At 43.8% G+C, this 13,564-nt stretch overlaps 1 protein-coding gene across 2 annotated transcripts; it reads left to right on the top strand.

The window, feature by feature from the left end:
* The first annotated feature begins 884 nt into the window (after window positions 1-884).
* On the top strand, window positions 885-9,618 carry LOC118085774 (interferon alpha/beta receptor 2-like). Of its 2 annotated transcripts, none has more exons than XM_060273595.1 (9): window positions 885-1,005; window positions 1,430-1,526; window positions 2,609-2,650; window positions 2,805-2,925; window positions 4,743-4,915; window positions 5,814-5,956; window positions 6,682-6,844; window positions 7,106-7,227; window positions 8,098-9,618. In XM_060273595.1, exons 2-9 carry the CDS (start codon window positions 1,484-1,486, stop codon window positions 8,809-8,811), a joined length of 1,521 nt encoding a protein of 506 aa, XP_060129578.1. In that variant the 5' UTR covers window positions 885-1,005; window positions 1,430-1,483; the 3' UTR covers window positions 8,812-9,618. The 2 variants fall into 2 exon arrangements, with proteins under 2 accessions (XP_060129578.1, XP_060129579.1); XM_060273596.1 differs by lacking the exon at window positions 885-1,005 and adding an exon at window positions 1,028-1,348.
* The last annotated feature ends 3,946 nt before the right edge of the window (window positions 9,619-13,564 follow it).

Raw genomic sequence — 13,564 nt, 5'->3', positions numbered from 1 at the left:
TCCTGAGAATTTATTCCTAGAGAAACAGCACCGCCTACAGGCCGGAACACACTCAAGCAGGCTTTGGGAATCATTTTCCTTACCAAAATTCTTAAGGCCTAATCATATGAAGCTATGCCGCAAATCATCTCCTAAGTGACTTTTCAGAAGAGAAATAAATTGCTATCAGTGTTTGCTCAGATGTAGCTAGTTAAATGATAATTTTAAGATTATCATTTGCTCCCAACTATGATCAAAACGTTTGTTGAGAACTTTTGACTATTTGTTTGATTTTACATATAGGTTCAAATGCCAGGTACAAATGTACATCTCATCCTGCATTTTTCACAATATGAGGCACAAGTCTAGTACATCCCATTTAACTGCTTTTAAAGACCTCTAGACGTAAATTTAATCTCCATATATGGTGGGTATAAAAAAAAATAAACGTGAGGATTGTCGATTTGTACATTTTTTCAATACGTTATGCAAAACCAGCTCTTCGATTTCAGAATTTCACGACTCCTTTGCCACTCCGATCCAGCCGTGATCAGCTGCGATGCAGAACTCATCGCCTGTTTTCATTTCCCATCATCCGCTCAGTGCTTGGCTTTGCAATTTCACTCCCGAGAATACCACATGGAAACGCATTCAAAATATATTTATTTCGTTTGTTGGGTATACACTGTATATGGATAACCTGCATTTCTTTCCTCTCGGATGGAACTGCGGCACCCAGCCTCTTACGCGCCACCAAGCTAAACTTGTTTCCATAATATGGGAAGTAGACGGGGCTCTTTCGAGTAGGCTACGCATTTAGAATTCCCCTTCTTCGCCCTCCCCGAGCCCGGCCACTCGCGGCAAAGACAAGATCCGCCTCCCCGCGTGGCTTTCGCTTTCGGATCCGGCGGAGGCGCCTCGGCTGCCGAGCGAGCGACATGGCGCCTGCCTGGAGGAGAGCCTCAAGGACTCAGCGGCGCAGGCGGCGGGGATGAGAGCGGCGGCCGGGCGCTCGGGCGCGGCCAGGTGAGCTGCAGGCTGGCGGGGTGGGGTTGTGGCTGCGCCTCGGCGAGTGCCCCGCGCAGCCTGGAGCTTCTCAGCCAGGCGGTGGTGGTGGTGGCCGGGACAAGCCCCGCCGACCCTCGCCGAGATCGGGCCTTGCAGGCCGGCAAGGAAGGGGAAGTAGGGAATGAAGTTAGCAAGGGATGGCTGCGCTCATGCGTCGTCCAGCGCCGCCTCGCGGGACCAAACGAGATGGGCGCCCCACGCAGGACTCGGCTTGAACTCCGTGGGGAGACCCGTTTCCGAAGGAAAGGGCGGCTGGAATAAACGGGCTGATCTCCTGAGCTGAAGACTAAAGACTAAAGAGGTTACGCTGTATTTTAGTGTTAACCGTTCAGGTTGAACATTGTTTTTACCGGTATCTGAAAACAGTTTCATTTGATTGCAGATGTAGGAGTTACGTCAGCAGTAGGGACCACCCAGTAGGATGTTATTTTAAACTATGATGACATTTTTCATGGGACAACTGCATTTCTACAAACTTGGTGAGTTAAATCTAGAAAAAAATTAACAGCACACCTTTCTTTTTCTTCTTGTCTCAGCTACCTTTGGAGTTCTTTCTTCTTCTTTGCCAAATTAATTTGATCCTCAACTTCTGCCATGTTTCTAATCTAGTCTCAAACTGCCCAGGCTGGAAAGAAGACAGCTTTTATAAATAAATGAAATTATGCTTAGAGAGTACCTGTGTCTCTTGAGGGAAAAAGACTTTTGCCTAGCTGCTAAAGGAGATGAAAAAATGCTCTCAAAGTTAAGCATTTTAAAAGAGCATTTACTTCACTGTGTATGTGGCTGTTATAGAAACTTAAATGGCATCTCCAGCTTCTTTTGATTTTGAATTATTGTTTCTTGACTGTAGAAAAGAACAGGTCAACTATTGATTGTGGCGGGGGGGGGATCCAAAATTGGTCCAAGGAAGCCTGAATTTGAATATGCTGAATAAATCATGCTAATTTAAATTGAGCCCTATTCAACTAACTTTTACTCAGAGTAGACCCATTGAAAGTAATGACACTAACTTAGGTGCATTCATTTCAATGGGTCTGGTTAGTTGAATAATGTTTTGGGGGAGGAACGGGTAAAGTCCCACTGCACTAATGGCAATTGCTGCACTGGCTGCCAACAGCACAACATATTACTTGAATGTGGCCCATTTTATTTATTAGACATGTTTTATATTGATCTCAGTATAATGTAGAAAAATTAATATTTTAGAAAAAATGTTAAGACTAGGAAGGAGAGAGTGCAGATATGTGGAATATGGAAGGAAAGGCATTTTCATTGGCTTAGGACTACTAGGAGCTATGGAAGAGGAAAGGGGGAATAGAACATACCCTAGAAGTGATTGGTTGCCCTGCCCAAGGTCCCCTGACTTAACACCCATTATTAAACTTCTCCAAAAGCCAAAACACCACCCTACCCACAATTTGGAGTGAAAGCCACAAATCTCAGCTGTTGAGTGCTTTTCCCAGGAAGTACATTCCACTCAGCATACAAACAGTTTTAAGAGTGTTTTCTACATTGAACAGATTTTTTTAAAATTTCATATATCTTTTGTTTTAATTTATAGTGTACGTCAGTGCTCTGATCTCTGCTCTGTGCAGTTTACTTGGTAAGTATTTTTAAACTACTTAACATCTGCTGCCAGGTTCACGTTGTATTTTGTTGCTTACCGGGAGCAAAATGCACAGCTATTTCGTCACGTATGATTGTCAAACCTTGTACTCACCTGTTATAAGATAACTGTTCTTTTTCCCCACCACAAGAAACCTCGGTTCAACTCAAGTTGAAAATGGAGCCACGGGATTTTGAGTACATATTAACATGGGAAGCTGGAAATAATACAGGGACTCCCACACACTACAATGTGATGTACAGAGCAATAAGGTACCTATGCTTTTTCTAAAATACATTCCCACATTTTGTAAATGATTGTGAATGACTGAAAGGGTGCAAGATCGGTATTGGCTTAGGTGTATTCAGTTATGTTCCTGTTATATGAAGAACAGAGACAAAGCGTTATCTGGCAGCTTAAAGACTAACACATTTGATATGGCATGTGATTTTGCAGACTGTGTTTCACTTTATCAGAGGCATAAACTATTATCCTCAGGAGATATATATACACATGCGTGTAGAGGGGGGGGACTGCACATGTTGGGTCACATGATCATTAAGTGCAATCCCTGCTAAGTCAAGCCAAGCTTCAATGTATGCAAAGCAACTGCAGTAATGGACTGGGGGGGGGTGCCTTCTTCTTTGGCGATCACTCGTAGCCGAGTAAGATGGTCTTCCATAAACACGATTTTAACAATGGGTCGGTAAGTGACTGTGGAGGCCAATTCTGGATCCACACGTCCTTCCACAGTGGGGACGTTGGTTTCCAGGCAGGAGTTGATCATGGTGTGGATTTGCCAAGCGTGCCTTCCTCTTAGCATGTTTCTCCCTTGCGTCCTGAGATCGAGTTTCTTCAAAGCCCATGACACCTTTGGTAAAGGCTGTTCTCCAACTGGAGCGCTTGGCAAGAATTAGGGTACAATAAACAGCAGAGGGAAGGAGCCACTTGGTTCTAGACATAGCCCTGACCTTTGTATTGGCTGGAGATATGCACCCATAAACTGGATAAAAATTGAGTCATCTGAACACTAAGAAAGGAGTTGCCCTCTTTCCAGGGGTATACCTTGCAGTCGGCTAGGTTGGCGCCTGCCAAGGGCCTTGAGCCAGGGAGATACACTCTGGCTCAGAGTGGCTGGATGGGAAAGCAGTAAGCAGAGGGAGGTAAGAAGGCAGAGAGATGGATTGATTGACTGACTGAAGAGGAAGAGGAGAGAGACGCAGCAGAGCAATACCAATGATGAAAAGCAAACTTTTTGACTTTCTGGTCCATGGTTTCTCTTGGCTTCAGAGGCACCAATACATCTCCTTGCCAAGGGCACAAGGGACGCTAGGTATACCACTGCCTCTTCTGCACGACCTTCCCACAAACCTGAAAGCCATCTCTCTCATTCTCCTTATCCATAAATACAGCCCTCTGCCCTTCTCTCATCGCTGGAGGTAGTAATAGAGGAATCCAAAGGAAGCATTTCCTCCTCAGTCATGCTTCCTTTGGCTCCTCACTCTGTCACATGAACTAAAAAAGTAATGAAACATGGTAGATTATGGTAGTGTAGTTGCTAACAAAAACTAGTTATTCTCAACAATAAAAAGGGGGTGAATCTCAGAAACAGACTACGTATGAAAGATAAGCATATACAGTGGTGCCTCGCTTAACGAATGCCCTGCTTAACGAAATTTCCGCTTAACGAAAGGTTTTTTCTAGTGGAGGTTGCCTCACTAGACGAATTCATTTTACGAAAAATTTGTCTAGCGAATCGCGGTTTCCCATAGGAATGCATTGAAATTCAATTAATGTGTTCCTATGGGATTCGCTAGACGAATTTTTTGTTATAAGAAAAGACCAGTGGAACGAATTAAATTCGTCTGGCGAGGCACCACTGTATTTGAAAAGCCACCAAATATACATTTGCACTGACATCCTTCTCACAGAATTGGACACTTCTGATCAAATTAGGGGATGAGGGTGAGTAAATATCTGCTTGATTGGCACTCTGGCATTCTGGACAATTTTCATGTGATGCTTTTGAATTTCTATTTTATATCCAGTTGGGAAGTACTCATTGGCCCCTTCTTGTTTCCATTTACAGTTATCCAATACTGAATATGAAGATTGTCACAGAGTGTTCCAATATCACACGTTCATTCTGTAACTTGACAAAAGAGTTTACAGATCCCCGCGAGTCATACAAAATTGTAGTGGATCAGGTCACAGAAAGCGGAGTGCATTCTTCAGCTATTCAGTTCAGTCCATATCCTGACAGTAAGTAATTTGCTCCTTATTTAAGTTTGAAGCACATGCCTTATGCTTCCTATAAGTCCTAGGTCAACCACACAGATTTCACACTGGCCAAGACAGAAGGTAGAGGCCAGTTGTCAACCTTCACTAGGTCAGCTCCCAGCAGGCTCCAAATCTGTCAGTGCCCTGCCCCACGGGCGGAGGAAGGGGGCGGGGGGAGCACACCACCCCCAACACCATGGGGGAGGGGATAACATTGTGGCTGCACCATGCCCCCGTGGCCGGTGCGCCATGCCCCCGGGACATGTGCCAGCGCTGCCTCCGCCTGCTCGCCATCCCCAGTTCTCGCCACTGCCCTACCCTGGTCCTACTTGTTATATAGATGCTGCTGAGGCTTCCACTGTGGCAGAGCCCTGGCACCAGCAACCTCATGCAATTCTAGCCCCCCAAACCCCCAAGACTTGATCCTTCTTCAGTATACTATTTTCAGTTATTTAGTTCACTGTTCTTTAAGTGCCAAGAGGTCTCGTGGTCCTGACAAGCTTTATCTGCAGCTCTCAATGGGCATCCTCTTGCTTTTCAATGGAATGAATGGCAAACTACACCATACACTAAGATCAGGACTAGGGGCCATATTCAGAGCAGGCTTTCGGGAGCAGAAGTGAGGATCAAAGAAGGTTGAAGGCCAACAGGTTAAGAGGCTTAAAGGTGTGTTTTGGAAAATTTCTAATCTGTAGAACCCTCGCCGTACCTATTTAGCCTTAAATCTGAAAGAAGCATACCTGGGAGAATGTTGTAGCATTTCATTTAAGATCTTATGTCCAAGTTAGGAGTGCATTGGATTGTAATTTCATTAATTTCTCTAGGGCAGAGCTTCCCATTCACATTTATTCCTTCTTTTCTTCCTTTCTTTCTTCAACAGCATGCCTAACATCACCCCAGTTTGAGATTTCTGCTTGTCCACGCTGCGCAAATGTGACAGTGAAACTTTCCTCCTCGTTACTTCAAGTATACCAAGAGCTTGATTATACGGTCACAGTGATAAGAGACAATGTCAAAGAAAAGGTTGGTTGCTTATGATTAAAAGGGAAATGGTAGACAGTATCAAAATTAATTCACTTCATCTGTAAGAAAGCTGCTATTTCTGTTTCTAGTCCAGGTATATCCAAACTTAATGGTACTGCCCCCTGATCCATAGCCCTGTCTATCATCCAAGTCATGCCTAGAGTTCCTATCTGGGTGGGTTTCACCCATTCACTTCAATGGAGAGGGCGGCTCCCCATGTTTTGCCCTTTCAGTGGCTGTTGACATTCAGATAGACAAGATGGGCTGTATATATGTTGGAGTGGCAGCAGGAATTGCTGGATTGAGATGTTTTTGATTAATAAGGTAGACCACTTCCCATGCCAGTAGTTAGGACTGGGCATAGCAGCAGCTAAACCTGCAGAGTCCAAAGGCTGGAGGCTATGTTGGTATTGCTGTGCCTTCACACTGTTGCTGCAAGAAGAACTGGCAAGGCAAATATTTAGCAAATGAACAGAAATGATAATGTTACTTATATATAGCTTTTTGTATTTTCCAAGAGGTTTAGGAAACATTTTCATAGGTATCCTTACATTAGCCCATGACCTAGGCTTTGACTGCAAAAGAGTGTGCAAGGTTGTGCATTGACCTCATGGAAAGGTGAGACTTTCCACGTAACAGTCAAGTGTGTTTCACCAGCCCTCATATTTGCATTTGCCCATTATATGACATACTCAATTGTCAATCTTTTTCTTCTTCTTTTCTAGCGTGTTGTCAATACAACCAGACAAGAGAGTTTCCACACTGTCATTGGAGATTTGAGTTTCAATAAAAATTATTGTATTGCTGTTGATGTGAAAACAAGTCTAAATCATCAGTGCACTCCGTCTGTCCCCAAATGCATTATGCTCAGCTCCAGTAATATATCAGGTATAATGAATTAAGCGGTGGGGAAGGGTTGCAGAGAATTAATTTAAGATTATTATTTTCTTAATAAAAAACCTAATAATAGATTATTGGTTTCATTATTTCAAGTAATGGTTTTTTAAAAAATTATTACGAATTTGGGTAGTCTAAAAATATATTATGAATTCTGGTAATCTAGTGCTCTGCATGCCCAATAAAATCAAGAGTGTTTCACAATAGCCCCCATATTCACACTTCTTTAATCACATTCTTTTTATCTTACAGGTCATATTATATTTCCAGCATTGTTTGGCATATTAATGCCATTGGTAGTAGTACTCGCTCTATTTGTCCTGTATAAAACCGGTGTTATTTGCTTACGATGGAGGAAATGGCCAAGCGTCTTGGTATGTAGCCTTGGACAGATTCTTTTTTTAAGATAAATACCGTGGCTTATGTATGTATGTATATAGATTTTTTTTTATTTTCTATTTTCTTTTCATTGTACAAAAGACCTAAGGGTCAGTCCCAGGGTGGAAGCTAGTTAATATAGGGTCAGGTGATATGAAAGTTTGCCCTCTCTGCCTGGAAAGCTGCTGTCAGTGATGGACAAATAATCTGACCAGTTTCTCTATCCTATTAACACTTGATCCTCACTGCAAGAAGTGAGGTTACAGGGAACCAGGCACAGGGCCTTCTCATTGGTGGCACCCGTCCCGTGGAACGGCGTCGCATCAGATGTCAAGGAAATAAACAACTCTCTGACTTTTAGAAGACATCTGAAGGCAGCCCTGCTTAGGGAAGCTTTTAATATTTGATGCTGTATTGTGCTTTAATATTCTGTTGGGAGCCACCCAGAGTGGCTGGGGTATAAATAAATTAAATTATTATTATTATTATTATTATTATTATTATTATTATTATTATTATTTATTGATAGTACTTGTAATCAACAGCACCACAACATTTACATTTAGCCTTGTGTCCCAGGTATCTGGCCTCAAGACCATAAAAAGCTGGAATAAATAAATGAAGAAAGAACTAGACTGTTCAGGGCTTTTTCAACAAAACCCCCTTTATTGAAAATGGAAGCAAATCCCAATGAAAGCCAAAAGATTCTCACATCTGTGGAAGGTTTCGGGATTAGGGCCAAACTATTGACACCCAATTCTTATTTATTAATATTAATATTCAACTATGTATCACACCGCCATCTTTTTTGAAGGCATCGATTTTATTTTTCCATCTGTCAATTTCAAAATTGTTTTTCTTTTCAGAGCATCACACCAAAATTAGACTATTCCCTTTTTAAAACAGAACCGGAAGAAGTGCACACTGTCCAGGTCACCCAAGGAAGTAAAAAAAAAGTATGTGGATACAATTTCGATGAAGAGGACAGTGAAAGCATTGCTGGAAATGATGATTTATATGCTGCACGTGTATTTTTGGGCCAGACTTCAAAGGACAATGCAGAGCCACCCTCCTTTGACTGCTCATCCGCTACAAGTAAAATAGCTGACCCCCAGGATGATGAAACAGAAAACCTTCTGCTCATAGGCTGCTCATCTGCTACAAGTGAAATGCCTGAACCTGTAGATGCTGAAGCAGACAACCTTCAGAATGATATTAGCAAAGAAGAATGCCCAACATTTCAACTATTTCACCCTTCTCCTGAAGTGGACTCCACTAATGAGCCAGACCTGGAGTGCAGCAGCTGTTCCAACATAAACTTAGATACTGTGGTGCTAGGAATATCTGGGGAAAATAGGGACATTTCTGCAACATTAAGCCCTTTCGAAGAGGATGCAGCGGACTCGAAAGAGTTGTGTGTTTCTGATGCATTCAAACCGAAACATTTCCCTGATGCGCTAGAAATGCAGAACTCTGACATTCATAACCTCTCATGTTCCTGGCAAAATTCTAATGGGTCTGGAGAAAGTGAGTCATCGGATTCAGAAACGGACTGTGTTGGTGAATACATGAGCAGATGAATCAAAGATGAATCAAAGAATAGCAACTTTCTGTACAATATATATTCCTATGTCAAGGGACTGGGTGGGATCTTCTGTCTAATGCTATCAGTATTGTAGAATTGTACAGTATTATACAAGTAGATATGAAAATGCAGCACTGTTGTGAATTTCCACAGCATTAATATTTTCTGATCACTTTTGGGGGGGGGGGCAAGCCACTTACTAGTCTGCTTCCAGTATAACTGAGTACCCACAATCTGTCACAGACTTGTTGGATGCAGAGGAATGGTGGGAGGAACCAGCTGGGGAACCACCAAGGGAAGAAGGCTCAGAGCCCAGGGAGAGGTGGTGGGAGGACAAGGAGCGGTCAGAAGGAGAAGAGAGAGAAGGTGTGTCACAAGATAACAGGGCTTAGTGAGCCTGCAGAGTCTGTGGCAGAGAGAAGTCCAGAATCAGAGGCAGAAGCTGAAGCAGGAGGGTGATAGGAGACAGGCCAAGAGACAGAGATGAGTCAGGCTGATGAAGACTCCCTGGTGTTTTCTTCTTCTGCAACAAGCTCCCCTCCCCCTTGTCTCCTAAAACCAGAAGGGGCATGAAAAGTGCAGATTGGAGAAGAGAGATTGGTGATGCGCAGACGTAGCCTCCGTTTGCTTGGGGGGGGGGGAATCCTGGAGAGGAGAGAACTTAGGTAGCTGTGGGTAGGTGGGGATCTTCAGTCTCAGCAACTGCTTTATGAGAGCAAACCTGCCAGACATGAGTTGCTGCACTCATTAGACCTGGCACTCCTGTACAGATTGTGTTTTTTCTAATAAAGAGTTAACTCCAGCTTGCACAGTGTGACTTACTGCTGACTGACTCCTGAGACAACACCTGCGTAACCTATGGTTCCCCACCCTTGCTGTGGTTGCACACATATTATTAGACTGTACTGCTTCCCATTTGCAACTATGGCAGATGTTCGTGAAGAGTCAATATATTTGGGGGAGAAATCTAGAATTCAGCTTCCTCTTATGGTTTGCATATCACACCTTAGATCAGATAGTAAATTGCTAACTGATCCCCTTGAAGGAACAGGTGCCTAGTCTGGGATTTTTCCTGATTTTCAGTCTGCCACTGGAGACCTAATTGGAGTATTTACATTCAGCATAGACTAAGAGGAGGAGGAGGAGGTGGTGGTGGTGGGTTGTGGGGTTTTTTAGGGTCTTTGGGTGGGCACAAAAAACCCTTTTGCGGGGCTGGAGACATCATTCCCATTAGTTGTCCCTGCTTTAGTCTCATAAGGAGGGGCCCCTGTTGCAGTATCATTTTAGCTGCCCCTTTGTGCAACATAGGTTTTTAAAAGCATCACAACTCACACTAAAAAAACCACACAAAAAAACTCTACTAAAGAAATATTTTGTTTGTTTGTTTCAAGACCTTTGTGGGTGGAAGCATCCAATGGAGACACCCTCTTGACACCAACATTGCTTACACTTAGAGAATTGGGGAGGGCAGGCCAGCACACTGATGGCAGTGCTGGCTGGGTTCCACTGGTGTATTTGCAGAGCCCTGACCCCACTCCCACCCTGCACCATCCCAGAAAATGGCAGCAACACCAGTGTCCGGGGGGGGGCAGCTCCATGGCACCAACCCACCATGCCAGCTGCTCCAATGTCTGGACCATTTTTATTTTAAAATCTCCTCCTCCTCCCCATCTCTCCCACCAAACAACTGCACCATAGCTGTCAAGTTTTCCCTTTTCTCACGAGGAAGCCTATTCAGCATAAGGGAATTTCCCTTTTAAAAAGGGAGAACTTGACAGCTATGAACTGCACACATGTGCCAGCATGGTGCTCTGGCTTCGAGAGGGAAGGAGCAAAGCCAGCAAAACCTTTTCATGCTTCTGAGCCAGTGCACTGGCCTCTTTGGGGGGGGGGGGAATGATGCTACGTCTCTGTTCCCGAGAGATGGGGAAAGCGGTTGACCGCCTTTTCTCCTTGGTTCAGCATGCCGTGTGCTCTGTGCTAAGCCTTATAGCAAGCATCCCCAAACTTCGGCCCTCCAGATGTTTTGGACTACAATTCCCATCATCCACTGGTCCTGTTAGCTAGGGATGATGGGAGTTATAGGCCAAAACATCTGGAGGGCCACAGTTTGCGGATGCCTGCCTTATAGATTTAATAAATTACAGGTGAATCATACATTTTGTAACCAGGTAGGATGGTTTGAACGAGCTTCCCGTTTTGCTAATAATTTATTATGCTGCTTTTTATATTTTCACCTTAATTTGGTATTTATTTTTATTTTTGCATTAAGTGCTATTGCACGCCACCTCAATCTCCAAGCAGTGTGAAATTCCAGGGGTTCCAGTCACTTACTCAGGGTTCATGTTTCTTTTGGAATGAGGGGCAGCGGAGACTGTGGTGTCTTTAGGATATATGGTTTATTTACAACATGAGCCTATGATGGAGGGGTTTACAGATTCAACACTCCAAAAGGGTCTTGCTTCTTCCATAGCCACAGCCTTGGATTCAAACAGAAATCAAGCATTGCTCTGTCTCTCGTGCTTCCCAGATAGCTGCATTCAGCTTCTAGCTCACATAACTCAACTCTTCAGTTCTGGCTTTCGTCTTGCTAACTACCAGTGAGTTGAGGGAGGCCCACCCATTTGTTTTCTGGCACAGAGCCACTTCCTTTGTTACCTTAATGCCCCTATTCAGAAGGCCATGACCTCACCAGATAGCTAGCCTGGCTAGTCCAGGAATTGAATCTGTGCTGGATCCAGAAATTAGGAGGAGGTTTGGGCATACATCCTATGTCCCATGCCCCCACCTCATAACCGTTTGTATTTGCCTTATTTCGGTTCACCACTTTGTAACCTTAAGGCAGTGATGGCCAAACTTGGCCCTCCAGTTGTTTGGGACTACAATTCCCATCACCCCTGGCCACCGGTCCTGTTAGCTAGGGATGATGGGAGTTGTAGTCCAAGAACAGCTGGAGGGCCAAGTTTGGCCATCACTGCCTTAAAGTAAAGGGCAGTATGTAATGAAATAATAAAATAATGAAATAATAAAAAACCCTGTTGGTTGCATTACTGCAGAGAATTTGTTTGGTGGATATTGGCTACTACTTAAAACAGGGCATTTTGATGTGGAATATACCAAATCTGCTCTGTTGGTTCCTTTAAGGCAGTTTTTGAACACTTTCATTTTCTCCCAGGCATTTGCGCTTGTAAACTTCAGAGACCTATAATAACTTTCATTGACTTCCTTAATGGATTTGTTTCTGGGGAGAGTTCAGTCAAACAGCACATCAGAAATCTGAGACTGGTTGGCATCCGTCTTGTCTTGGGAGACAATGGAGGCATGCACCTTTTTAGGTGAAGTCAAACTTTCAAAAAGGTTACAGCTGCTGCTGCTGTAGAGACCAATATGGGAGACACAGGTTTCATTGCAACTGGGGCAGATGCAGGCACCCCGTTGTGCTGCTGCAGATAGATGCACCAATAAACAATGACTGGAGGTCTTACATTAAAACCACCTATATTTAGTCATGAAACACGTGCCTTGTGGTTAAACACTTGCATGCAGCTGTTAACAGAGAACACAACTAGTTTCCCCCATCTGCATTGCTTTCGTATTGGTTTCAGTATTATACTGATTATTTCACCAAACACCATGGAAAAATGCTCATAAGCCCCCTTTAATTCAGGATATATCTAGTGACCAGATTACTCTCTTGCTACAATTAACAATTAATTATTTTTACTTAATATATTTCTAGCCTCCCTTTCAGGGCAAGCCCTGATAATTAGACTGCAATTGACGTGGGCCTGTTTCTCAAAAGTGCCTGCTTATTTCTATGTGGGCTTCCAACTGGCTTCCATTTTACTTGAACCACCATTTCAAAGCAACCCTGGAGAGTTCCGCTTCCGCCTGCAGGAATGGCTGACCCTTGTTCCATCCCTCCGACCTTCATGAGGAATTCGGCGGTTGCCAGGGGAGTTAAAGGCAACCCCCTTACCTCTCCGGGGGTTACGGAGAGGGCCCGCGGGCCCGCGATGCCCCCAAACCCACTCCGACTGTTCAAGGAGGGGGGGGCCTGGGCTGAGAGCACTCATGAAATGTCGGATCTTCCGGACGCCAACTTGCAGAGCGGGATCTCCATGATTAAAGAAGATAATTAGGCGTATTCATGGACATGCTTCGGAAGGAGGGGAAGAAGCTCTGTTTACTGCCAAGGAATTTGTGCTGCTGAGGGTGAGAAGTCAAAGCTGTATTTTATCTGGAAGAAAGATTGATGGGGACGTAACGAGAAGGGAAGCGAACTTTTTTATTTTTTTCATATACTCTACGAGTTACTCCATACCTTCCCGGACGGGACGTCCTTGTTTGTTTGGAACAAATGAGAGATAAAGAATACCTGAGTGAGTAATGAATTATAAACTATTCTATTGAGCATATCCTTTGAAGTTGTAAAACTACTGAAGAGAGAGGCCCCCCTTTAACTGGACGGTCGGAGTCCCTGGAATGCGTTCGGTGGATTTATGGTTGTGACGCACTTTGAATTTGAACAGCGATCTGAAGCTAAGTTCAGCTACAGGGCAAGGAGAGCCACAAACTTATCAAGAGTCTATGCATAATGTGACTGCTGTTTCTTTGCCTGGAAAAGCTGTAAATTTTACAAAGATCGTTGGTTTAAAAAATAAAAAGCTTAAGAAAGCGAAAGGGATCTAAGCTTTTTAAGATGGCGCTGCTCTGTGTTGAAAGGCTGACGCAACAGGACATTCCAG

This window comes from Zootoca vivipara, chromosome 4 (genome assembly GCF_963506605.1).
Source record: "Zootoca vivipara chromosome 4, rZooViv1.1, whole genome shotgun sequence".
Classification (NCBI taxonomy): domain Eukaryota; kingdom Metazoa; phylum Chordata; class Lepidosauria; order Squamata; family Lacertidae; genus Zootoca; species Zootoca vivipara.
This window is presented reverse-complemented; position numbering and strand designations above follow the sequence as displayed.

Bases quoted from the DNA above. Each gene is read 5' to 3' on its own strand.
- LOC118085774 (XM_060273595.1), top strand. From the start codon at position 1,484: ATGATGACATTTTTCATGGGACAACTGCATTTCTACAAACTTG. The intron at 2,651-2,804 runs GTAAGTATTTTT...CCCCACCACAAG, and splicing joins TGCTCTGTGCAGTTTACTTG to AAACCTCGGTTCAACTCAAG. The intron at 2,926-4,742 runs GTACCTATGCTT...TTCCATTTACAG, and splicing joins GTGATGTACAGAGCAATAAG to TTATCCAATACTGAATATGA.